Source organism: Zootoca vivipara, chromosome 2, assembly GCF_965207765.1.
Source record: "Zootoca vivipara chromosome 2, rZooViv2.hap1.1, whole genome shotgun sequence".
In the NCBI taxonomy this organism is placed as follows: domain Eukaryota; kingdom Metazoa; phylum Chordata; class Lepidosauria; order Squamata; family Lacertidae; genus Zootoca; species Zootoca vivipara.
The window spans coordinates 30,213,956-30,240,689 of NC_142584.1; the positions used below are offsets into that span (position 1 = coordinate 30,213,956).

General features: G+C 46.3%; 1 protein-coding gene across 2 annotated transcripts; it reads right to left on the reverse strand.

Moving 5' to 3' along the window:
- MYCBPAP (MYCBP associated protein) lies at positions 1-25,446 on the reverse strand. Of its 2 annotated transcripts, XM_060271872.2 has the most exons (20): positions 25,269-25,446; positions 23,943-23,984; positions 23,250-23,377; positions 22,620-22,782; positions 22,197-22,303; positions 20,014-20,194; positions 19,425-19,540; positions 17,448-17,598; positions 15,690-15,805; positions 15,016-15,134; positions 14,123-14,228; positions 12,718-12,907; positions 10,536-10,723; positions 8,669-8,815; positions 7,122-7,430; positions 5,970-6,091; positions 4,666-4,781; positions 3,104-3,216; positions 2,470-2,652; positions 1-163 (listed from the first exon to the last, which is right to left on the reverse strand). In XM_060271872.2, exons 1-20 carry the CDS (start codon positions 25,318-25,320, stop codon positions 62-64), a joined length of 2,751 nt encoding a protein of 916 aa, XP_060127855.2. In that variant the 5' UTR covers positions 25,321-25,446; the 3' UTR covers positions 1-61. The 2 variants fall into 2 exon arrangements, with proteins under 2 accessions (XP_060127855.2, XP_088519202.1); XM_088663076.1 differs by lacking the exon at positions 23,943-23,984 and having other exon boundaries at positions 25,269-25,401.
- Between the last annotated feature and the right edge of the window lie 1,288 nt (positions 25,447-26,734).

A 26,734-nucleotide genomic window follows, 5' to 3' on the forward strand; every position in this document is an offset into this window, starting at 1 on the left:
GCATATATAAACAGGGTTTATTATTATTATTATTATTATTTCATTATGAAATCAGTAGTATTTAGACAAAAGGTGGTTTGTTCTTGTTTTCTAAGGGATCCTTCTTCAGCACCTCAAAGAGGGAAAGCATTTTGGTCACCATTGAATCCAGCAGTCCATAAACCTAAGAAGAGAAGTCAAAAAAGCTTTCAGGACAAAAATGTGGACAGCAAAGTCCCAGTAGAAAGGTGCGCATGAACAGTCAAGTATGTTTTTTCTCAGGTGGTTTGTGTGTGTGTGCAGGCATCCCATAACAAACATTCTCTGTGTGTGAGAGAGGCATTTTTCAGCCTTTAACAGAGCAACCCTGTATAGTACACGTCTGTTCAGAAGTATGCCCCACTGAATGCTCTGTGGGGCTTGCTCTCAGATATATGGGTGTAGGATTGCAGCCTTAACTGCAACTGAGGATAACCCTCAATATTACTGCTGCAGAATTCCATCATCAGTGACAAATTGGAGCAATCCCAACAGTTCCTAAAGCCTCTTTCTTCCATTAGCATAATGGCTGAGGAAGCTACAAACATATATAAACATATAAGTCAGCAAACTGTTTCAATCCACTGTCCCTCAGACCTTTTGGGGGGAAACATAAATGAACGAATTCCTATGCCCCACAAATAACCCAGAGATGCATTTTAAATAAAAGCATACATTCTACTCATGTAAAAACACCAGGCATGCCCCACAAATAACCCAGAGATGCATTTTAAATAAAAGGACACATTCTACTCATGTAAAAACACATGATTCCTGGACTGTCCACGGGCCAGATTTAGAAGGCAATTGGGCAGGATCTGGGCCCCGGGCCTTAGTTTGCCTACCCATGATATAAACATATACTATTTGGGGTGCATGTAAAGCTGTAGCCCTAGCCTCACCAAACTTGGGAATAAGGCCCACTGAATTCAACAGGACTACTGAGTAGGACTGTGCTGTAACCTGCTGCCCATCTTTCTTTTCAGTGGGCTGAGGAAAGGCTGAAACCTTGCCTCACACAGGTGCAAAAAAGGACTGTGCATTTAGAGGCAGGGTGGAATTGTCATTTCAATAGGTTAAGTGCTTCATAAATTTTTGGGAAGCACTCTCTGTCCCACGTTTTATCTCTCATGTTTGACCTGTTCAGCTGAAGAAGATGCAAGCCCGTATATCCTTTTGGCTGGTGGAGGCTGAAGGCAGGTTATTGTGCCTGCTGGCTGTCCTGGGAGATTCTGGAATGGACCTCAGGTGCTGGTCTAGCCTGCCCTTCTAAGCTAAGATCAGGGGTGAGAAGTGGCAGGAATTAGATGGCCATGAAATGCACACTTGCCCACTGCATACTCAAGTGTGGCTCAGTAGACATGGATAAGATTTTAGGAACAGAGGAAGCTGCCTTATCAGATCATTAGCCTATCTAGCTCAGTTCTGTCTGGCAGCAGCTCTCCAGGATGTCAGGCAGGATTCTCTCAAGCTCCTGCAGCCAATCAGAACCCGCGGATGTTCAGGTTCCAAAGAACGTTTGCAAACCAGAACACTCACTCCTGGGTTTGCGGCGTTCGGGAGCCAAAGCGTCCGAGTTCCAGAGCGTTCAGGATCCAAGGTACGACTGTATTTTTATTATTAAATTTCTATACCACCCTTCATTTAGATTATAAAAACAAACAAAAACACCCCACCCCCCCGTTTAAAAGGCCATAGATTGTATTAAAATGTTATGGTTCTGGCTGAGTTTATTCCGGAATAGCAGCCCTACCCAAATCTCTTTGCAGCCTAGCCCTATGCTGTTAAGAGACAAAAAGTGTCCGCCTGAGTACCGAGAAGTAGTCAGTGGGGAGAACCGATTCGTATTTCAGGACTGCCGGAGACTCTATTTCCCCCTTTGCCTCTGAGGAAGCAAAGGGAAAAGTCACTCTGAAATTGTGGAGAAGGCACCTGTTTCAAAAGCAATGCATGCATCAAGGAATCATTATAGAGAACTTTTAACTTTCATCTCAGGAGCCCGGATTAAACAGTTGTCCGTCTCTCACAACTGCACAGAAAGTTCTAAGCCTGATATCAATTGCCGTATGTTGAAAAGATGGCACAAAATGAAAAAGCAACTGACAAGCAGCCTCATCCTAGGCACATTTGCTCAGAAGCAAGGCCCACTAGTTTTAACAGTACAGTCAAACCTTGGTTTGCGACCGCCTCCGTTTGCGACCACTTCGGTTTCCGACGACCGCAGACCCAGAAGTGTTTACATCCGGGTTCCGTGGCGCTCAGATGCACAGAAACGATCTGCACAGCGCGCACGTGCGGCGAGTGACCGATTCGGGGAGCGACCGGCTCCGCGGAACGGATTGCGGTCACAAACCGAGGTACCACTGTACCTACAAATAACAGGGTTCAGAACTTCAGCTAAAGCGGTAAGGAAATGGGCAAAAGGTAACAGCGCTGGGCACACTGACTTACTTCGACATAAAGTTTCTCGTGGTACTTTTCCTGCAGGATTGGATCCACTTGTTCTTGGTGAGCTTCTTGAGCATCTGCCCCTATAGCTTCCTGTAACGCAGCGACGGCCTCCTTTGTCTCCTTTGTAGAACCTCTTGCTTTTCTCTCTTCTTTCAATTTGTCTTTCTTGCTTTTTGGGCGTTCCTGTTTAGAAAAAAAACAGGTATGATATAGACTATAGAGAGAGAGTTCGGAGCAAGCCAAGGACATGCATTTACATGCACGTGTTCTCATATGTATTTCCCAGCAAGTTGCACGTCCGAAGGAAGCAGCCCTTTCACAGCAAAGAGGCAGCTCAGTTCAGAAGCTCCAAAATCCTTTTCAAATACTTCCTCTGAACCAAGTGCTTCGTTTCCAGCATTCGTATCTTAGAACAGTGTTTCTCAACCACTGTTCCGTGGCACACTAGTGTGCCGCGAGATGTTGCCTGGTGTGCCGTGGGAGAATTACTTTATATATAGTCAATATAGGAACAGAGTTAATTTTTTAAACATTTTCTAATGGTGGTGTGCCTCGTGATTTTTTTCATGAAATAAGTGTGCCTTTGCCCAAAAAAGGTTGAGAAACACTGTCTTAGAAGAGTCCAGCTATGTACCTCTTTGGCAGCTTTCGCTTTTTCTTTTTCTTTTTCCTTTGCAGCCTTCTTGTCTTCTTTCTGAAGTTTCCGGTCCTCTTTCCCTGTCTTCACGGCAACTGGCTTCACCTCAACTGCACAGAAAACAGAGCAGTTTTGCTAAACCAAACCCTCTTTGGACTAGAATTGACAACTTTCCATTATTGCACTGGTCTCCGTCATCTACTTTTTTTGCCAGGTAACTAGTACCGAGCTCTGAAAAGTCAAGAACATTTGAGAGATCCTGTTCAACAAACATCATTCACACATCACCCTAAACCAAACCACGGCTCAGCATGAACACATGAACATGCAGGCTTCCAGAGAGCAGACTGCAAAGGCTTTGCTCCTCTCTGCTCCTTTCGCTGCTGAGCTGAGCTGGCCCACTTGTGATTTGTATGGAGAAAGCTAAACGCAAGTTCAGATGATGCACTACAACAAACCATGACTTAGTTCAGCTCAGCTCAGCAGCAAAACGACTGGGGAGGAACAAAGCAGCTGCAATCTCCTCTCTGAGAGCCCACTTGGTTGCTCATTCATGCTAAACTTTTAGTTTCCTGTTAATTATATTGCTTTGAATATATACTTTATTAAACTGCAAAGAACAGATACCACACTTGATCTTAGTCAAAATGCCGGGAAATATTATTATTATTATTTAAAGAAATATTATAGTATGATGAATTTGCAAGCAGGATTTGAAGCATGAGCAACAGGGGGGAGGGGGAAGGACTTAGTATAATATTGTTTTGATATAAGAGATAGAAGATAGGGCGCAGTAAAAGGGGGGGAAATAAAATCACCATGGAAAACAGGATGGGAAGTCGTAAAACAATGTATTGAAGTGTATACAGTGGTACCTCGGTTTACAAACACAATTGGTTCCGGAAGTCTGTACTTAACCTGAAGCGAACTTTCCCATTGAAAGTAATGGAAAGTGGATTAATCCTTTCCAGACAGGTCTGCGGAGTACTTAAACTGAAAATACTCAAACCGAGACGTACCTAAACCGAGGTATGACTGTATGTGGAAATTTTTCATATATATATATATACTTTATATTTTACTTTCTTCAGCAATGTTTTATCCTTGTTTCATTTGATGTAGGTTGTAAACCGCTCTGCGATGTTTCTTTAAAACATAAAGCGTCATGGAAATGAAATTAATGATAACAACAACAACACTGGTATGACTACCTAGCATGGTAAAAGGTAAAGGACCCCTGGATGGTTAAAGCCAGAATGTATGGAAACACCATTTATCTCCCTGCTGCAGCAGTACCTGTTTATCTACTTGCACTGCCATGCTTTTGAACTGCTAGGTTGGCAGGAGCTGGGACAGAGCAGCGGTTTTGCAGGGATTCGAACCGCCAACCTTCTGATCGGCAAGCCCATGAGGCTCAGTGGTTTAGACCACAGTGCCACTTGCATCCTAGCATGACGAGGTCATTAACTACATAGCTGGATTGGCAGGCTGCACTCCTGGCCTCTCCAGATTCTGCCGAGCTCCACAGAAAGATCTCCTCCATTGACACAATAGCTCACCTACTTCCTCTGGAACAGTTTCTACGTAAGTATCCTTCTCAGGCATACCAAGCAGCGACCTGAGCACCAGTGAACGGCCCACCAGACCATCGATCACTTCACGCAACAGCTGGAAACTGCAATGAAAAAGGAACTAATTTAAGTCGGAGGAGGAGGGGGCCTGAGAAAGCAACAGAACGTTGCTACCTGTTTTTCAATGTTTTTTCTCCACCTTCAGAACCAAAGGCAGCCTGAAACTAGCAGGAGCTGCCCCATGTTAACGCGACAAGGCAGGATAGGGAAGCTCCAAGTGTTGCTGTCACACTCCAACAAATCAGCTCAAGTCTAACTTGAGCTAACTACCTAGCTCAAGTCAATGACCTGGGGCCAGTCGCCATCTGTCAGGCCAGTCAAGAAGGTTGCTGCAAGGGGCAGGAAATGGAGACAGGAGAAGAACAACACATGCTTCCCTGAACTCCTTAGAAGAAGGGACTGTGGAATAAACAAACAAACCCAACTACATCTAGAATTGGCTTAGGAATGAAGACAAATGTGAGCCACCCAGCACCCCAAAATACCTTTCCTCCTCTTAACATGGATCAACCCACCTGTTGGGAGCCCCAGCTTCTTCCCTACTCTACATAGCATTTGGGTTTGCTTCTGGAGGGGATAACAGAATCGTAGTATTGGGGGGTTCCCATGGGTCATCTAGTCCAACCCCCTGCAATGCAGGAATCTCAGCTAAAGCATACATGGCAGGTGGCCATACCACCTCTGCTTAAAAAACGTCCAAGGAAGGAGAGTCCACAACCTCCCGACGGAGAACGTTCCATTGTAGAACAGCTCTTACTGTCAGAAAGTTTTTCTAATGTTTAGTTGGAATCTCCTTTCTTGTAACTTGAAGCCATTGGTTCATGTCCTGTTCATATCCGAGCAGGAGAAACCAAGCTTGTTCCCTGTTCCGTGTGACAGTCCTTGAGATATTTGAAGATGGCTATCGTAACTCCTCTCAGTCTCCTCTTTTCCAGGCTAAACATACCCAGCTCCTTCAACCGTTCCTCATATGGCTTGGTTTCCAGACCCCTGATCATCTCTAATTTGGCTGACAATGTTACCAGTTAGCTAGCGTAAGGTGTCTGGTGGACAAAATCAATCCTTTACAGCAGTTGTGGGGAGCCTTTGACCTTCTAGATGTTGCTGAACTCCAGCTCCCATCCTCCCTTGCCACTGGCCATGCTAGTTGGGGTTGATGGGAGTTGGATTTCAGCAACATCTCAAGGGCCACAGGTAACCCCATCCCTGCTTTACAAGCATCCGCAACATACCATATTTGGTAAAGGAGGTCTGTCTGAGGCATCACTGGTGGATAACAAAGCTCCAAGGCTGCTTTATTGAGCTGGGCCAGGGCAACTTCTCGTTCCTCTTCCTCAGGGATTGCCAGCAAAGCCTAACGAGAGAGAAATCACAGCCAACATTTCTCGGTTTAGTTCCTGGCTATCCATGGCCAGACCAAGATCACCATGCCTGGTAGAATGAAAAAATTGGGCAAAAGAGCTGCCCCACCTCTAGCATCCTCTGTGAAAGTTAATAGCTGGCCTCAGCCTTGTAACGCTTCCACACCTCCAACACGCCCCTGTCCATGGGAAATAAAGGTAAAAGGTAAAGGACCCCTGGATGGTTAAGTCCAGTTAAAGGCGACTGTGGGGTTGCAGCGCTCATCTCACTTTCAGGCCGAGGGAGCCGGCGTTTGTCCACAGACAGCTTTCCGGGTCATGTGGCCAGCATGACTAATAAACTTCTGGCGCAACGGAACAACGTGCTGGAAATCAGAGCGCACAGAAAGGCTGTTTACCTTCCCACCACAGAGGTATCTATTTATTTACTTGCACTGCCATGCTTTCAAACTGCTAGGTTGGCAGGAGCTGGGACAGAGCAATGGGTGCTCACCCTGTCACAGGGATTTGAACCGCCGACCTTCTGATCAGCAAGCCCAAGAGGCTCAGTGGTTTAGTCCACAGCGCCACCCGCATCCTTGTACTGAATGCCTGAGCCACAAGATCTGCATTTACTGGTTACAGGGATTCTCCCCTTTGGCATCCACCTTTAAAAAACGACATGGGACTAAACCTATGAAAAGCCATATTTTCATTTGAGTTTCTAATGAAGATAACAGCATTGGGGGTGGGCTGGATCTCTGGAAGCTGCGGCTACCTACCTGTAATTGGAAAAGAAAGACAGTCACTGGGAAATAGAACTAACAGTGCCCTGCTCTTCTGAGGTTACTTGTGCAAGCGTCTTAAGACGGCATGTTTGTGCACACCACGTTCCAGTGTCTCAGTGCTAGACACGACTCCCGATTCTTCTTTCAATCTAGCTGCCTTCAATAAACCAAAAGTTTGGATATGTTGATAAAGAGGACGAGGCTTTCTAGGAATAGGGCAGAGCCAGGAGAAGTAAGGAACACCCGAATCAAGCACCTGTTTAAAATCAAAGATGGACAGATTCCACTCCACTCTGCTGATGTCCTCCATTCGGTTGACGTCTTCCACATCAGACCTACTCAGCTCACCAGCCAGCTCCTCCGCCATGGACTTCCTCACCGACTCGTCTGGGGACACACTCTTACGGGGCAATTCATCGGGACTCTTCTGCCGAGACTCCCTACCGCTCTTGGGTGGAGAGGATTCTCCTTGGCTTTTCCTCATCTCCTCCTCGTACGGGGGAGGATTCATGAGTTTATTCCACAGCTCATACAGCTCCTTTACCACTTGGTGCTGGTAGTACAACTGAAAGCGGTAGAAGAGAAGAGAAGAACATAAGAAAAGCCCCTCTGGTTCATCGCTCTGTTCTCAACCGTAGCCAACCAGACGCTCGTGGGAACTCCAGCAAGCAGGACCCCCAAATAAGAGCACTCTCCCTACTTGCAGGGCCCAACAACTGGTATTCAGAAAATAAGGGCAGCAAGGAAGGATTAAATGCGCTATGATATCAACATACTTGAACGGATTCCGATGGATTCCATGATGTAGAAATCCCCTTTTAGGATATAACTTGATATGCCAGCTATAAATAAATAAATAAAAATGGCTCCCGGGTCTGCCATGGGAGTTGTGATGTAGAGTTAACGATTGCTACTTCAACTATAGGTGTCGCTGTGTCCAGCTGTTCATGCTGTTCTCTTACAATAAAGCTGTTCCTTTGTTAAAACAACATCTTGGCCTAGCTTCTTCCCTGAAATCACCTGACAGGAGGAGCATAGAATCACAGAATTGTAGAGCTGGAAGGGACCACGAGGGTCATCAACCCACTTGCGATGCAGGAATCTTTTGCCCAACGTGGGGCTTGAACGCACAACCCCGAGATTTAAGAGTCTCATGCTTTACAGACTGAGAGTATAAGTTCCTGGAACAGCGGCTACAGCCCCTCTTGGGGGGAAGGGGGACTGTGTCACTAAAATCCACAATCCCTTCAAAGTTCAAAGCTCTTCCTTCTAGCCGTTAGGCAACAGAAATACAAATGTTCCTCAATGAGGAATGTTGTTAGAAGTATGTCCCCATCTTGCCAAAGAGTTACAGTGGTACCTCTGGTTAAGAATTTAATTCATTCCGGAGGTCCGTTCTTAACCTGAAACTGTTCTTAACCTGAAGCACCACTTTAGCTAATGGGGCCTCCTGCTGCCGCTGCGCCACCACCGGAGCACGATTTCTGTTCTCATTCTGAAGCATACTATTTCTGGGTTAGCGGAGTTTGTAACCTGAAGCGTTTGTAACCCGAGGTACCACTGTATTCCTTTCCTGTTCCATTTACCTCTAGAGTAATGAAGAAAATGCATGACATTGAGCCCCGTCCTCGGTGACTAAGCCAACAGTCCTGTATGCACTTAGGCAGGAGTAAGTACCATGTAACTCTGTGGCACGCACTTCTGAATAGAGGCAGTTCAGGAGTGCAGTGCATCAACCCTAAAGCTGATTCCTTACATCCTGACCCATAAAAAACCAACTCTTACTCCAAAGCAGAAAGATACCTCTGGGTTCATTCTGTGGAACAGCTCTTCCTCTGTGACATATGCATCGTGAGGAGACCGTGGTCGCTCTGGTACACGGATTCGATCAAGCAGGTCCTTCAGATTCTCTTCCACTATGACAGAAACTTCCCGGGCTTCTAGCTCTTCCTGCGATTTCCAAGAAAAGCACATGAAAGTTTGGGTGTGCACATTCCTCTTGCTGCTTTCATCCGCTGAAGCACACGGAGAGAGAAATACATAAACATGCACTGTCGCCTCAGGGCGGCAGAAGCAAAGAGGAAGGAAATTCTGCCCTCTGCCACTGCCCAGATGAACAAGGGCTATGGGCACACGGTTTCTCTCCCTCCCTTCTACAGTATCCGAGCATCTCTGCCCAGCCAGCCTCACAAAGTCACTCTAAAAATGTGAGTGGCCCAAGGTCACCTAATGGGCTTCATGAATGAGTGGAGATTTAAACTCTGGTCTCCCTGGTCCTGGCTGGAAGTTCTGCTTTGGCCTGGAGAGGCAAGAAAGGAACGGTCCATTATAGTCAGCCAGGGAACACCAGCAAGCTGAGTTGCAACTGTGCATGCTGAGCCCTTGGATCATTGTCTCCCTCACTGCAGATCTTTGCCACCTTCTCTTATCACTTGTAAATGTCATCTTCTCCTGGGAGTGTTAAGCCAAGATAAGATCACCCAAAATGTCACTCCTTCCTTGCTGCTGCTACCTCCACACATTAACTAATCAAGAAGTTTCAGTGGTCTGAGGTCCCCCCCCCCAGAAAACCCCCAAAGATAGCTCGATCTATTTCTCCCCCACTAAACTGGAGGGCAGGACGAAGATGTATTTTTAGAAACCATTTCTCAAGAGATTGAGGGCAAACCTTTCCTGACAGGATTGGAAGTCTTTGTTCTTGTTTTTCAGATTTTAGGCCCAAGTTGGGCAAAAGTTGTTGCTTTTTCGCCTCAGCAAACCAGGAAGCTTTTGGATACTGAAGAGACAAGAGCTAAAGACCCCTTCCTCTCTGGCAAGCCCATCAGGCAAGCCCAACCCTTCACTCTCCCCCCCCCCGCCCCCCGATACAATAAAGTGTGCTTTTTGTTAACTCTGGGGGTGCCAGAATCTGGAGCGCAATCGGGTATCATAGCTGCCAAGTCTCCTGTATTCCCCGGGAAATCCCCGTTTCCCCAGCTGTTCCTAGCTGAAAAACCGGATTTTTTTGTTTTTCCCCGGTTTATTCTGGTGCGGCAGCCATTTTGGAACTGGGCGGAGCATGTTCAGAAGTGACTTTTGATGCTGTTCTGCCCAGTTCCAAAATGGCTGCAGTGCGACTTGTGGCGCAGTGGCCATTTTGGAACTGGGCAAAGCAGCATCAAAAGTCACTTCTGAGCATGCTCCGCCCAGTTCCAAAATGGCGGCAGCGCTACTTCCGGTCTGCTAATTCTGGCCTGGTCCCTTATTTCTCCGACAGCAACTTGGCAGGTATGTCGGGTATTCATGTCAAAAGATCCAGGGAAACACGTGAGAACTGCAGGCTTGAATGCAAACTGTACACTACGTAAGAGAGGCATAGTCCTGAATCTTTCAGTGATAGTGATGGACTTGGTGGTGATGGACTCAACTTCCCTCAGGACCAGCCAATATGGCCTATGGTCAGGAATGATGGGAGTTGTAGTTTCCAGCAACATCTGGAGGGTCACAGGCTAAGCCACCCTGCTCTAGAGAAACCCCTTATGGCATTCTTTCATCCGCGTGACCATGACGAGGAAGGTATCTTTCCCCGTGGGATAACAGAATGTGTGCTCAAGCCTACTCATCTCACAAAAGACACCTAACCTTAGAGCACCCGATAACCCGCCATGTTTGTTAGCCCCGGTTTGATTACCTCTATCTCGTTCCTGAGGTCAGCTGATATATCTTCATACACAGCAATTCCCCACAGGGTCACTTGCAACATAGCACCTCCTAACAACACAGGGCGAGTGCCAAACTCCCAGGACTCCGTGAAGATGCCTGCGCTTATCGCCTTGAAGATGAAAGAAAACTTCCTGGTTTCTCTAGGTAGGATAACACCTAACAGGAACAGAAGGGGATGGGGATGCATTGCAGTTTCCACTGGCAAGGCAACTCCTCTGACATCCACTTCACACATTGCTTTAGTTTTCATTCACATATTTTCACATTCATATCCCCATCTATCAACAAGCAAGAGTCCTCAAGGCTTTTGTAAGGATGTAACACAGGCTTGCAAAAACCAAAAACCAAACATGTGTTTGCCGCAGTGTAAATTATACAAGCACTTGTAGGATGGCCACAGCCCCCTATTTCATGTAGAGGCACCGCTAAGCATGCCTTTGTCGTTGTGTAGGAAGGAGGAACAGAACAGAAGGATTTCGGTTTATTATTAGGTGGCCTCTTGCCAGGATACTCCATATAATCTTCACCCTCCGGTGCCAGCCTCCCTGTTAATTTTGTCTCATATATATCACGCTCCTTGAACCGGGAGTTATTAGGCAGAATCTCTTCAGTCAGTGCATAATGACCTGGCCTTGGACAAAACACATCCAAACCGACACTCAAACGTTTGACACTAGGCTCTAGGCACAAACGGTCAGTATCCTAACCATATGGTTGAAGCCCACCCTTGTGACTCTACAACTTCCAACAGCTTTTCTTCATTTGGCACCCAGGAGGATCCCCTTTGCCTCAATGCCTGGCCACAGAAGTGCCACATGCAAATAGAAAGGGTGGAGGGCGGGAGTCACCTAACAAGCACGGTCAGAAGCCCCTTGCAAGGACTTCCATTTGCACAATGGGGCTTTCCCCTGCCCTTCTTGCACCCCCCAAAATTAGCTCCGGGTGGGTTGGGAGAAACCCTAGAATAGTGCACAGGGGAGAGGGGGAGTAGGGGAGTCATGCTTGCATAGATGGAATGACTATAAGATCACAACATTGAATTCCACCCTCTGCCTCTCCTCCTCTTTAAGCATCTACATTTACCTGCTAGCTACCACCAGGGCACAAAGATGATCGAACTTATATTATTATTATTATTATTATTATTATTATTATTATTATTATTATTATTATTACCCCGCCCATCTGGCTGGGTTTCCCCCAGCCACTCTGGGCGGCTTCCAACAAATAGCAAAATACATTAAATATCACAGATTAAAAACTTCCCTAAACAGGGCTGCCTTTAGGTATTTTCTAAATGTCCCCCCAGGTTGTTGTTTGCTTTTCCCCTTGCCAAATTTAACTGTTACTTTGAAAACAGTGGATGTAGAAAAATAGCAACAGAAAAGGAATTTCTTCTGAGATATTTATTCTGTAAGTAATAATAATAATAATAATAATAATAATAATAATAATAATAATTTATTATTTGTACCCTGCCCATCCGGCTGGGTCTCCCCAGCCACTCTGGGCTGCTTCCAGCAAAGATTAAAATACAATAAAATGTCACAAATTTAAAACTTCCCTAAACAGGGCTGCCTTCAGATGTTTTCCAAATTCAGGTAGTTGTTTATCTCCTTGACCTCCGATGGGAGGGCGTTCCACAGGGCGGGCGCCACTGTGGCCGAAAGGCCCTCTGCCTGGTTCCCTGTAGCTTTGCTTTTCACAGTGAGGGAACCGCCAGAAGGCCCTCGGCGCTGGATCTCAGTGTCCGGGCTAAACGATGGGGGTGGAGACGCTCCTTCAGGTATACAGGACCAAGGCCGTTTAGGGCTTTAAAGGTCAGCACCAACACTTTGAATTGTGCTCGGAGACGTACTGGGAGCCAATGTAGATCTTTCAAGGCCGGTGTTATGTGGCCTCGGCGGCCACTCCCAGTCACCAGTCTAGCTGCCGCATTCTGGATTAATTGCAGTTTCCGGGTCACCTTCAAAGGTAGCCCCACGTAGAGCGCATTGCAGTAGTCCAAGCGGGAGATAACTTGAGATCAGAACCGTTATGCTCAATTCAACCTCCTAAGGAGGTTGTCCTGCCTGCCTGCCTGCCTGCATTTGGCATTTTTATCGATGCTGCAAACATCGAACTCGGGGATGGGAAGAGGAATCACCCACCTGATCTGGTGTTGAAGTAAAAATTCTGCATGTCTTTCCTTTTTTTCTCTTGAAAGCTAAAGGGTTGAGGTAGCCTTCGCCAATCATACCAGATGGCAGCCGTGCCGTCGTTGCTCACAGTGAGCAGAGATTCAGCTTTCTCACCTACTAGAATTTCAAAGGTGACCCGGGCAGCGATGCCAACTTCACCCTACTGGGCCGAAAGGAAACAAAACACAAGGATGCCAGAAATGGTCAGGTTTTGCCTGAGATGACCACACTGCCCACCCTCCACCCCAAAAAAAAACAACCTTACCAGCTGAGGGCCAAAGCCAGTCCTGCTTCCTGATTCTGTTACCTCTCTTTTGGCAAACAAAGACCCAGAAAATGTGACACGCATGAACATTTTGAACATTCTTCAAAGCACATGGCAACGATCTGCCTTGGAAGGCAGCTTTTGTTGCATCATTAGGTACCCCTACATGATTACAAACTGAATGAAAACAAGGCAGAAGGCTAGAGCGGAAGCAGCTAACAAGGTGCCCTTTAAACATTGTGCACTACAACTCCCATCATCCCTCACCCTTAGCTATGCGGGCTATGATTGATGGGAGTTGGAGCCCACTAATATCTGGAGGGCAGCATGGATTTGGGGACGATTTTAAAAACCTAGCCTACCTCTTTCCTGCCCTCGTACCTGTGGCTCCTAGAAGCTGTCGGCATGCAACAAGCGACCACACCCCAGAAAACAGCTTAAACTGGTCAGTTAAATCAGGTGAGGGTAGCCAATGGGTCTTAAACCCTTGGTGAGTTAGGGACTTCTTGTATCTCCTGCGTGCAAAGACAGGTGGATTGAGCGAATGAGACCAACAGCGGGTCCAACGGTCAAGAAGGCAGTTTCTGCATGCGCTGTAGAGGGAACTGAGCGGCAGATGGGGCTCATCAACCTGGGAAGGTAGCCCATCTAGGAGAAGGAAAACTCTGACCCCTAAACCTCCACTGACTTGAGGCTGTGCTCATTCGTGAGAAAGGCTTTGGTGCTCACTGCTTTGCGGGACATCTTTGGGAGAAGAAAAGGCTAAGGAGTAAGCCGGACACAAATTCGGAGTGGAGTCCTTAAGGCAGCTGGGTGGCATCTTTTATGCCTCCTCTGGCAGCTCCTGCAGATAAGCTGGTGTCAAATGTATTGCTTTTCTTTGCTTTGGACCGTATCAGCGAGGCTGAGGGATGGGGTCTTGCCATCTGGGCAGCCCAGCATCTCCACCCACACTGCCCAGGGCTTGCGCCCTGGAGAGGTCACTTTACAATGCAGGAGGCAGAAGTTGCAGCCCCAGCAGGTGCCGTAACCTTCCAACGGTTTGACTTCGGCCCCAAAGGTTCACTCCCGAGACAGACGGATGCCAACCACAACAAGCCCCCCCCCCACCTCTTCACAAGTGGTGCTGATCCAGCGAGCTGGTTGTTCACAGAACTTCAGAGACGGGCCCAACACTGGTGCTGAAACCACATCTGGGTACTTTGCTAATGGGTCCCTAATAAATACAGCAAAAAAATTAAAATGATGAGAATGAGAATCATTCAAGGTATCAATTATGTAGCTCAGCAAGATTTAGTCAATTTTTAACAAATAAATAAATAATTTATCATTTATAAATGGTTTCCCCAGCCACTCTGGGCAGCTTCCAACAAAGTATTAAAATACAGTAGTCCAAACATTAAAAGCTTCTCTAAACGGGGCTTTTTTGTCTTCGCTTGGTAATTTCTTCTCTTAATAACCAAAGCGACTAACTTAACTCATTAACTTAAGAGTTTTCTTAAATGAAGAATTGCTGCATGCAGGCCACTGCTGGAGGGGTACACACTTTAAATCAAATATGGAGATATACAAGGCATGTCATCAAAAGAAGAATAAGAGAGCCAAGCCCCAACTCACTTTGGGTTTCAGAGCCTGAATGGGTAAAGTAAAATAAAATGGGGAGGGTGTTGCATAGAAGAATTGGAGGGTGGGGGACCAGGCATGTCAAACCTGCGGCCCTCCAGATGTTTTGGACTACAATTCCCATCTTCCCCAACCACTGGTCCTGCTAGCTAGGGATCATGGGAGTTGTAGGCCAAAACATCTGGAGGGCCGCAGGTTTGACATGCCTGGACCGTTAAGCGGTCACTTGCACTCACTAATTCCCCCGCCCTGCAAATACCTGCTGCCCCAGAATGAATGTTTTATGGGAAATACGGGTTTGGAGAAACCATGCTGTCCTCACAAAGTCAGGCTTTGTTCCAGGCCTCACATCCACCCGCCCTCAGCCAAACGTTACTAACCAGTGCTTTTCTTCAGGAAATTCTCTAGTTTCTTCTTCTTCTGCTAAGGATGATAGACTCTCTGCTGTTACACTGGTGTATGGGTGATTTCTGCTTACAACTTCCAGGCCATCCAGGTCCTTAACTCGAGGGAGAGGGGGTGGGGGGGGAGAAAATGTGCTGTGATTTGTGTTGGCTTTGTTTCTATTGTTTAAAAGGAAAATCAGAATATCCAAACAGCATTTACATTATAGGGGAAAGCTACCGAGAAGTTATACTCTGGCCTCGTATGAACAGCCTTGCACATTAAAATTATTGTCGCCATAAAGGTAAAGGGACCCCTGACCATTAGGTCCAGTCGTGACCGACTCTGGGGTTGCAGCGCTCATTTCGCGTTATTGGCCGAGGGAGCCGGCGTACAGCTTCCAGGTCATGTGGCCAGCATGACAAAGCCGCTTCTGGTGAACCAGAGCAGCGCACGGAAACGCCGTTTACCTTCCCGCTTGGAGCGGTACCTATTTATCTACTTGCACTTTGAAGTGCTTTTGAACTGCTAGGTTGGCAGGAGCTGGGACCGAGCAATGGAAGCTCACCCCGTCGCAGGGATTCGACCCGCAGACCTTCTGATCGGCAAGCCCTAGGCTCTGTGGTTTAACCCACAGCGCCACCCGCGTCCCTATTGTCGCCATACATACCGGGTTGTAAAAATCCAGCTTTTCCATGACATCCTTTAACTCGTTTCGCCGCTGCTTCAGAAAGAGACTCTTCTCCCAGGTGCGATGGAAACTGAGGTATTTTGAAGGTCTGGTACCTGTGGGGAATACCCAAATGTGACCCACAGATGGATACACCAAGAGGTCTAGCAACTGAGCTTTTATGTTTCCCGATAGAAAGTGTCCTCATGAATGCCAAGCTGCAAGCTTAGCTATAGCAGTTTCTGACTGACTCAAGCTGATCTGAACAGAAATTCTAGCTCCCAAGCAGCATGGAGATTTCTATTGCTTTTCTGGGTACAAACACACAACCCCTGTCTGCAAAACCTCATATGAGATTATCATCTACACTCAGATGTGGTGGCACCTAACGGCATGCTGTGATCATTTTCCTCTACAGGAATCTAGCGTTTGGATTTTGCTTTCAGCCTTTTGGGAGGGGGGGTGTTGCGACCGATTTCCCCCTCAGTCTCAGAGGAGATAATTTCAACTGGGTTATCAGACGGGTTAGCGGCTGGGATGGTACTGTATTTGTTTTGCCTTCCCCTGCAGTATTCAGTGTGATTTCCTTCTTTAAGGAATACATGGGCATATTGTACTGGACACAAAATCTCTTGCCGTGCTAAGGCTGACATTAAGGAATAACTGGTTTTTGTTTTGTTTTTCAAAGCAGGGGTTGTTTTATCATTACTGATAGTAAACAATATGATTTCTTCATCATATGAATTTGCTGTTGGACTGTTTCGATATAATGAAGCTTACTTTGTTATGCATTGCTGTTCTCATTATTTTTGTGTAGATAGATATTTTTATTTTTATTAATATTATTATTACTAATTGATTGAATATATTTTTTTATTTATTGAATTTATATACCCCCCTATACCTGGGGCTCTCAGGGTGGTTCACAGAATAAAATCAAGATATAAAAACACAAAATACGTAATAAAAATAAAACAGCAACCCAATAGCCCTCCCAAAAAAAACACATTTTAATAGGGCATAGGATGTAATTCAGATCAACCAAAGGCCTGGTTAAAAAGGAACCTTTTTGCCTGGCACCTAAAGGTGTATAATGAAGGTGCCAGGCAAACTTCCCTGAGGAGAGCATTCCACAGAAGGGGAGCCACTGCAGAGAAGGCCCATTCTCGTGTTGCCACCCTCTGGACCACTCGAGGAAGCACACAAAGAAGGGTCTCAGAGGATGATCCCAAGGTGTGGGTAAGTTCATATGGGGGAGAGGTATTGCGGTCCTGAGCTGTTATATAGATAGATCTTGTTCTGGGCACCAGTAAACTGATGGAGGGGATGACTGTTGAACCATTTTGCTCTATTCCAGGCATAGGCAACCTTTGGCCATCCAGATGTTTTGGCCTACAACCCCCATGATCCCTAGCTAACAAGACCAGTGGTCAGGGATGATGGGAATTGTAGTCCAAAACATCTGGAGGGCCAAAGGTTGCCTATGCCTGCTCTGTTCTGTTGCCTGTACACACCTGCTTAATATTAATCCTAGCTGGGAATAGTTGAGACTTCAGAATTCCCGCCCCCCTATATTCACCATCTCAGTAGTCCTTGTTAGGACCCGACAGCAAACAGTGCCGCAGGTGGATGCCGTGCTACTGCCCAAATGCAGGATGACTGCAAGATCACATTTGCAGCAAAGCATGACTCTACCCCTTCTAAGTCATTCTCGGCATACCCCCCCCCCAATAGCCTAATAGGTTCATGGTGCCTAACCCATCTCCTTCCAGATGCTGCGAGGTTTCCCAATGTGAGTGATTTCTTCTGGGTAGCCAAGCTCGCTTTGGCCCATTGTCACTGCCAGTCCGTTGACCTCATCACCAATGAGCACAGGCTGGTTCCAGAATTCAGTCCCTACATTGAAGCCCTAGGAAAGAAAGGTCACATAGCTTTGGTTTGGTTTTGCGACACAGGATAAAATGTGGGTACAATGTGGGGGAAATAAGAACACAAGGTAAGGATACGACTCAGGATTTTGAAGAGCTGCTCGGTTTAAGGATGACCAAAGTGACCGCCTGAGCTCTTCTTGTTATCTGTAATTACTCTCCATCCAACCCTGCTTTGATATTATCATCTCTGTATTTATGACCCTGCTTTTCTATTTTACTTTTTAAATCACACACAGAAACACTCAAAGCAACACAGCCAACGAAAGTTCAAAATCAGTTACATGAAAAGGCACCAAGGCATACTACAAATCTAATGAAGTAGATATTAAAAACAGCCAAATGGTGACTTAATGTTTGCATGTTGAAACAGAAATAAAATGTTGACTGAATGTTAATTACCGGTATTTTTGTTTATGTTACATAAAATACTGCAGAGCTCTTGTGCCTTTCCCATCTGCCGATCTTGCTGTTCTGAAGCTTGTTGTTGTTGTTTAGTCGTTTAGTCGTGTCCGACTCTTCGTGACCCCATGGACCATAGCACGCCAGGCACTCCTGTCTCGCACTGCCTCCCGCAGTTTGGTCAAACTCATGTTCGTAGCTTCGAGAACACTGTCCAACCATCTTGTCCTCTGTCGTCCCCTTCTCCTAGTGCCCTCAATCTTTCCCAACATCAGGGTCTTTTCCAAGGATTCTTCTCTTCTCATGAGGTGGCCAAAGTATTGGAGCCTCAGCTTCACGATCTGTCCTTCCAGGGAGCACTCAGGGCTGATTTCCTTAAGAATGGATAGGTTTGATCTTCTTGCAGTCCATGGGACTCTCAAGAGTCTCCTCCAGCACCATAATTCAAAAGCATCAATTCTTCGGCGATCAGCCTTCTTTATGGTCCAACTCTCACTTCCATACATCACTACTGGGAAAACCATAGCTTTAACTATACGGACCTTTGTCGGCAAGGTGATGTCTCTGCTTTTTAAGATGCTGTCTAGGTTTGTCATTGCTTTTCTCCCAAGAAGCAGGCGTCTTTTAATTTCGTGACTGCTGTCACCATCTGCAGTGATCAAGGAGCCCAAGAAAGTAAAATCTCTCACTGCCTCCATTTCTTCCCCTTCTATTTGCCAGGAGGTGATGGGACCAGTGGCCATGATCTTGGTTTTTTTGATGTTGAGCTTCAGACCATATTTTGCGCTCTCCTCTTTCACCCTCATTAAAAGGTTCTTTAATTCCTCCTCGCTTTCTGCCATCAAGGTTGTGTCATCTGCATATCTGAGGTTGTTGATATTTCTTCCAGCAATCTTAATTCCGGCTTGGGATTCATCTAGTCCAGCCTTTCGCATGATGAATTCTGCATATAAGAAGCTAAGTCCTGAAGCTAAGAAGTAACTATAAGGTTCTCATGCAATGCTGAGCCAAACCATGACTTTGCATGAATGTACAAGCATGCAAGTTCCTGGAGAGGAGGCTGTGACTGTATTGCTTCTCCTCCCTCCTTGCTGCACTGCCGTGAGCCAACAATTTGCCTTAGTCTGGCTATTTGACCCAAGGCTCATCGTTTGCCTTGCTCCAGAGTCAAATCACATGTGCTGCTACGAAGGTTTGCTACAGCTAAACATTTGCCTTCAACAGCCGTATTCATTTGTGGGGATGCATTTGGAGCAATGGTTCAAGCCCAGCTGAATAACTGGCATTCCACCCCACCCCGAATGCTTCGAGGGTGCGTGTGCAAAACACGCTTAACTACGCAGATGTGGAATTTGTCACAAGTCTCTTCAAACATCACCCAAAGTAAGCTATCACGGACATTCACCTTTCCGAGGTACAGAAAAGGGAGGCTGCGGTCAATTAGAGTACGCTGTTCCTGGATTTTTCTGTAACTCTCCGCAAAGTTCATCAGCAGCGTGCTTTCCGATTTGTGGAGACGTTCTAAAAACAAAACAAACAAGCAGACAGTTGTTCTCGCGCTGTAGGCCAGTCCCGAGGTCTAGGAAATCCACACGGCATGTGTCATATGCTATGGGTTATAGCTCCACACTTACAATCACTTATTATTAATTACGGCACATACATCCCAACTTTTCTCCAAGGAGCTCAGAAGCACATCTCTTCTCTCCCCCCTCCCCCAAACTCTCAATTTTATCCTCACAACAAGTCCGTGAGGTAGTTTAGGCTGACAGAAAGTCAGTGAGCTTGATGGCCGAGTGGGAATTTGGTCCTAGCCCAGTCCTCTACCCACTACACCACACTGCCCCCCTTACTTAAAACCTTCCCTCCAGTCAAATATAGAAAAGGCACTAGTCAACACTGGAGTGAGCGCCATCAGCCACCATCACTAACACGGGTGCATCTAGGTTTATTTGGGAACGCCTGCAACTTGCCTGCTGCAATAGTTTATTTACCACAGAGCCTTTTCTGCTGCATCCTCCTGAGCATCATGTTGTGGTTCCAGTTCTGAAGGGCCATGTGCTGCTGCGAAGGCGATGGGGCGCTTTTCTTTTCTTCCTCGCGCTTCTCTCTGAACCTCCCCAAAAGTTGGACTGACGCTCCATGAAGTAATTCATCAGGAACTAGTCTCGCTACCTGGGGGGGGGGGAGACGACAAAACAAAACAGCGGTGCAGGCTTTAATTCCCATATAGGGAACAACAGCCAAAAACCAACAACCCTCAAATAGGCAAGATACTGACCCGATGCGATGCACCCACTATTTATTTATCACATTAAAAGTTTGTGTGACCGCAAACTTTATCACTAATTAACAACACATAACTCCAGCCAATTCCAGACAGAAGCCTTATATTGCAAACAGGTTGGCTGCATCCAGATTTTCCTGGATGTTTATTGGGCATGTTATAGCCCAGATTTTTCAGTTACAATCATAGAATTGTAGTTGGCCTTTACCCCGGTACAGTTCCCCTTTATCACGTACATACAGTGGTACCTCTACTTACGAATTTAATGCGTTCCGAACGCACATTCGTAAGTCGAAAAAATTTGTACGTCGAATCCCATAGGAATGCATTGGGAGAAAAAAATCGTAAGTCGAAGCAATCCTATCTAAAAATTAGTAAGTAGAAAAAATCCTATCTAAACCGCATCCAAGATGGCGGACGGAGCTCCATTCGTAAGTAGAAACATTCGTAAGTAGAGGTACCACTGTAGCCCAAGAAGACAACAACAAGAATCCGTTGACAGTATATGAATCAATATGGCTAACCTGACCCAAAAACCCACCCCCTCACACAAATAAATCTCACTACAGCCAACCAAAGGCAACCAACTGCACCGTAGGCCACCCCCAGCCTCTCTCGCCACCAAGGAAATATAAGAAGCGAATAGAAAGGGAACCCGCACAAGTGACGCTGACACAAAGCCCCACACTTACACCGAGCAGAAGAATAGAAGCCTTGCCACCCCACCACCACCCACCACCACCATCCTTCCCCCTCTTTCCTTCCCAACCTAATACTGCATGCAACACTAATGTCTCACAACAAATGTAACTGATCTGCAGAAAACACAACTTGAAAAGAGAGGCAACGCCCTCCCCGTCAGATGTCAAAGAGATAGACAACTACCTAACGTTTAGAAGACATCTGAAGGCAGCCCTCTTTAGGGAAGTGTTTAATGTGTGACATTTTAGTGCATTTTTAATCTTTGTTGGAAGCTGCCCAGAGTGGCAGGGGAAACCCAGTCAGATGGGCAGGGTACAATTAATAAAATTATTCTTATTATTCTTATTATTAACTAAGAAATTTTTAATTATTTTTTAATTGGAAGGGACCACGAGGAGGATCCAGTCTAACCCCCTACAATGCAGGAATCTTTTGCCCAATGTGGGGCTCGAACACACGAACCTGAGATTAAGAGTCCCATTCTCTACCATCATTGCCATTCTGCCACTCATCATCTACACCAGTGGGCAGAGCCTGAAGGAATGTATCTGAAGCAGAAATGGGTGAGTGATGTCCCTCACCTCAATGAGTGCTTCCTCTGCCTTTTTTCTGTTCTGGGCATGCACAAAGGTATTCATGACTTGGATCCAATCTAAAAGTGTCCCATCAGTGCTAGGTTTTAAGCTTGTGTAACAGGACTCCCCACCCTCCTACGCAACCTCTAAATCTGTTCTGGGTGTTCCCCCCAACCCTCCAGAGCAGATTTGAGGAAGGTGCAAGGCACATGGGACAGAATGAGAACGTCCTGTTCCAAAAGCATAAATCTTTTCTCTGATGGGATATTCACTTAGTGCTGCATCGGATAAAAGTGTCTATATTTTATTTATTTTATTTGAATGCAGGAAGTCAGACAAAATCACCAGTAAAATGGCAGTCTTAGAAAGTTTAAACCAGGCATCCCCAAACTTCGGCCCTCCAGATGTTTTGGACTACAATTCCCATCTTCCCTGACCATTGGTCCTGCTAGCTAGGGATCATGGGAGTTGTAGGCCAAAACATCTGGAGGGCCACAGTTTGGGGATGCCTGGTTTAAACAGCTATATGGGCCTGCTGGCATAAAAAGGTCCTTGAGGGATGCCTGCTCAATCTACCCGCAAAATAATACTAAATACAGCAGCTGAAACCAACCTGATCGTGCCCTCTTTTTGCAGCTTCTTGCTTGAATTCCTGGAGAGTTCCTAATATGCTATGGGGGAGGACATATCCAAAGTTATCAACAGCCGGTTCTTCTAGACCTACAACAAAGACAGCAAAACAATAAATCATAGAACAGACCCATTGTATAGGTCAGGGACGTCCAACTCCCAAGAGACTGCGATCTACTTCCAGGGGGGGTGGAAACTGGCAGTGATCTACCCATTTGGGGGTGGGATGGAGTTGTCAAGCTTTTTTTAGGGGGGCAGGCCAAAGTTGTTGAACTTGTTTTTAGGGGGGCAGCTCAAACCTCAAAGCTTTTTAAAACAGTAAGTGTAGGGAATTTCAACAACTATTCAGGAATTTCAAATATCTAGCATAGCTCACTCTGGAATAAAAACTGAAGATTGACTATACCAGAATAATGCAGTGATTTCTTGGTTTCATCTGAAACAGTTGGATAAGCAACCAGGAAATACGCCTTCTTCCCAACTTCTTGGGGCTTGGATTTGCGAATAAGGTACTTCTTGGTCACAGGAGTTTTCTCTTTCTCTTCTTGAGGCAGTTGTGCAGCACGGAGCTACCGAAACAAAACACAGCCCCAATAAAATGATCACTAGAGTGAAACATGGAACTAGGCTCCATGGCAACATTTTTACACGTTCAGGTAGTAAAAGAAATTCTTAGGAAAGAAAAACAAAGAAGGAATCCTAGAGTTGGAAAAGGCCTTAGGCTCATGTAGTCCAACGCCATGAAATGCAGGGATCTCAACACACAGTTCTGCATCCAAGTCGAAACCACACCAGACCCTGCTTGGCTTCACTAATGTGCTAGCAGTTTGATTGCTGCACCACTAGGAAGCTATCTAGCCTTCCACAAAGACTGCTGACATCCTATACCAGGCACCCCCAAACTTCGGCCCTCCAGATGTTTTGGACTACAATTCCCATCATCCCTGACCGCTGGTCCTGTTAGCTAGGGATCATGGGAGTTGTAGGCCAAAACATCTGGAGGGCCGCAGTTCGGGGATGCCTGTCCTATACCCACCTTTTCCAAGTCTTCCAACTTGATGGCTAGAGCCTGGATATCCTCTCCTTGCAATACACAGCTCACAGGTTCCGGCTCTTCTTGAACCGGCGAGGAAGGCTGCTCATATGTTTTTTGCCTCTTCTTTTCTGAAACACAATTCCTTCGTTTTCTACAAAAATTCCATTTCACTCATCAATTTGAAAACATCGTTTAAAGTTTGGTAGAATCGCAGGGCAAAGAAAAAGCATTGCTCCATCCCCAGTGTATATTGGAATTATACAACATTCTGGCTTCAATCCAGATACAGGTCATACTCCTACCCAACAAATCAGAGAATATGCATGAGCTGTATGTGGGATCCTGGTGGCCACTTCAATTCCCCCTTTGCATGAGCGGCTGAACCAGGCATAGGCAAACTCTGGCCCTCCAGATGTTTGGGACTACAATTCCCATCATCCCGTTAACAGAACCACTGGTCAGGGATGATGGAAATTGTAGTCCCAAACATCTGGAGGGCCAGAGTTTGCCCATGCCTGGAAAAAACCAGGACCCAGCACTTAACCAGCAGCTTCCTGTTATGGACAAACCCAGAAACTATGGCTTATAGCTTCAAAACAAGGCAGGTTATTTAAGCCACCTTTAAGCCATGGATTCATTTCCTAGGGCAAAGCATTCCAACATCTCAGGACAATCATAGAAAAGGAGGGATACCTTGTGTCAACTCGCCATGCGCCCCAGCTTTTCGCAGCTCTCCTGTACAAAAACATGGTGAAGTTGATCACCATATGACACATTTAAGCGTTGCATTTCTGTGCTTCCTTACAGGAAAGTTTATGTATGCCTTATTAAATAAGTACATCTCTTTCTACACAGAGACCTGATGGAAGCCACACACTTCTGCCACAGACCTATCCCCTGCACATTGGTTTACTCCCCTTTTAAAGCCAACCAAGCCAGTGATCATTGCCACTTCTTGTGGCAGCGAATTCTGTAAATTAATTCCACACAATGTGCAGAAGGACTTTCTTTCTACTGTCAAGAATTAACCGACCACTGAAAGACGCCCCCCCGCACTCACTTTGTGTGTGCGCGCACACACACACAGAGTTAAGGTCTCTCACAGGAGAATCAGCACCCTGTTCTCTTACTGTGCTTGTTCTACCACCCTTTGGTTGCCACTTTCTGCCTCTGTGAAGATGGTGATCCCGGGACTGAGATACAAATTTAATAAATGAAATGAAATGAAATGAAATGAAATAATAAATTCATGGAGGGGGGTGGGAAAGAGAGAGGTCTCTGGAGTTTTTGCCAGGATATGCCCCAGCTGCAAGGGGCTTAGTCTGAGCAAACACTTAACCCTGAAACCTGTAGAACTTATAGAAAAGTGCAGCAACAATGAAGGTTATAGTGCATAAGGTCTCAGGTTCAATCCCTGGCAACTCCAAGTCCAGCTGTTTGCACCCCTGGCTGCCAGTCATTACGGGTCAACAGCGGGAAGGCAACTAACTTCCTATGTTGCTTGAATATACAACTTCTAAGGTCAGAGGCAGTAGTTCCTAAATGTTCAATTTACCAGAGGGTAAAATACCAGCTATAAGGCCCCACGTCCCACCCCCTCCCTTCCACAGAACCCAACTCCCAGGCCCCCAATAAAATATTTTAAGGGGCCGAGCCCCTCCCCTGCAAAGTTGATGGGAACTGCCATTCAAATGGTGTGTGTGCACCATGTTATGTGATCGATTATTCAGGGTGGGGCTTACCTGCCCCCTACCCCCCCTATTTTATTGAAGTTTCGCACCCCTGCCTCCATCCTTCGCTGTGGTATGAAAAATGGCGCTAGAGCACCTTGCAAGCTCCTCCTGTGGGCATCTCTTTTAAAAATAAATAAATTAAGTGCTCTCTCTATGACGAGCTTAATGCAAGGCGGCTTCCTTCCCAAGGCGGCTGGGAAACCCAGCCAGATGGGCTGAGTATTATTATTATTATTATTATTATTATTATTATTATTATTATTATTATTATTATTCCCTTTCCTACCGGGGGGCGTTTTACTGGTGCGCGAGTCCTTCTTTCCCGGCTTGTTCATCATGTTCAGGCTCCCTCCAGCTCTCGCAATCCGCGGGAACCGCTACGCTACTTTCCCCGCAAAAGCGCGCAGCGTTCCCCGTCTCCACGGCAACGACTTTCCTTCTAACAGCCCTGCCGGCGGCGGCGGCGACGGCGGCTCCTCCCCTCTCTCCTCCCCCACGCGGGGCTCGCGGCGGGCCCAATTAGGCAGCGGAGAGCCACGCCCACACACGCCGATGGAAGGGTGCAGCAGCAGGAGAGGGAAGAAAGCCCGGGTCTCCCCGGACGCACGCGCACGGCTCGGCGCACAGGCGCCGTGTTCCGTGCGCGCCGGCGCAGCCGTGCAAAACCCCATGGCAATTTGAGCTGGGGCGCGCGTGGCGAGAGTCGCGCTGCGCGTGCCTCCGTAAGCAGGTTTTGCAGATCAGCTGTGGAAGCGCGTTGAGCTGCGCTTTGCTGCATAGGCTCGGGTTGGCTCCAAGGAAGGAGTGCGGAAAAAGCACCCGCTGTGTTGCGCGGCAATGCCTGCTAGGTAGTGGCTCCCTACTTGCCTTCCTGGTTCATTTGTGAATCGTACAGGTGAAACTCGGAATATCGTCGAAAAGTGCATTTATTTCAGTAATGCAACTTAAAAGATGAAACCAGTATATGAGAGAGATGCATGACATGCAAAGCAAGAGATGTCGAGCCTTTATTTGTTGTAATTGTAATTATTTGTCGTTAGGCAGGTCAATTATAAATGGAATGTAATTAATGAAATGTAACATCGATGTTTATTTTTGTATTATTGTAACTATTTGTTTTATTACTGTGGAATTTCCAAAAGAAAGCATTTGTAAAAATTAAAAGAAAAATAAAAAATATTAAGTTGCATTACTGAAATAAATGCACTTTTCGACGATATTCTAATTTTCCAAGTTTCACCTGTAGAATCATAGCGTTGGAAGGGGCCCAAAGTCTCATCTAGTCTATCCCCTGCAGCGCAGGAATCCTGCCCACAGTCATCCTGGAGCGAGTTCAAACCTTGTGCTTAACATCAAACGCCACCTTCTCTTCTTCTTCTTCTTTTCCTCTTCTTCTTCTTCTTTTCCTCCTCCTCTTCTTCTTCTTCTTCTTCTTCTTCTTCTTCTTCTTCTTCTTCTTCTTCTTCTTCTTCTTCTTCTTCTTCTTCTTCTTCTTCTTCTTCTTCTGTTTTTGATGCCCAACCTCCGCCAGTGCAGACTTCACACCAAGGCTTCAGTTGCAAGAGGAGCGGTAGAATATAGGATGCCCTTTCTGAACAGAGAATCACCCAACCGGCTGCCTCCAACTCTGAGCAAATCCCCCTTCCTTTTCCCCTTCTAAAAATGGGAAGTAGGACGCAAATACGCGAGCAAATGGTGTCACCATCGCAGTTCGGGGGTTTCGGTACTTAGCCCATTGTTTTCCCCGCCTAC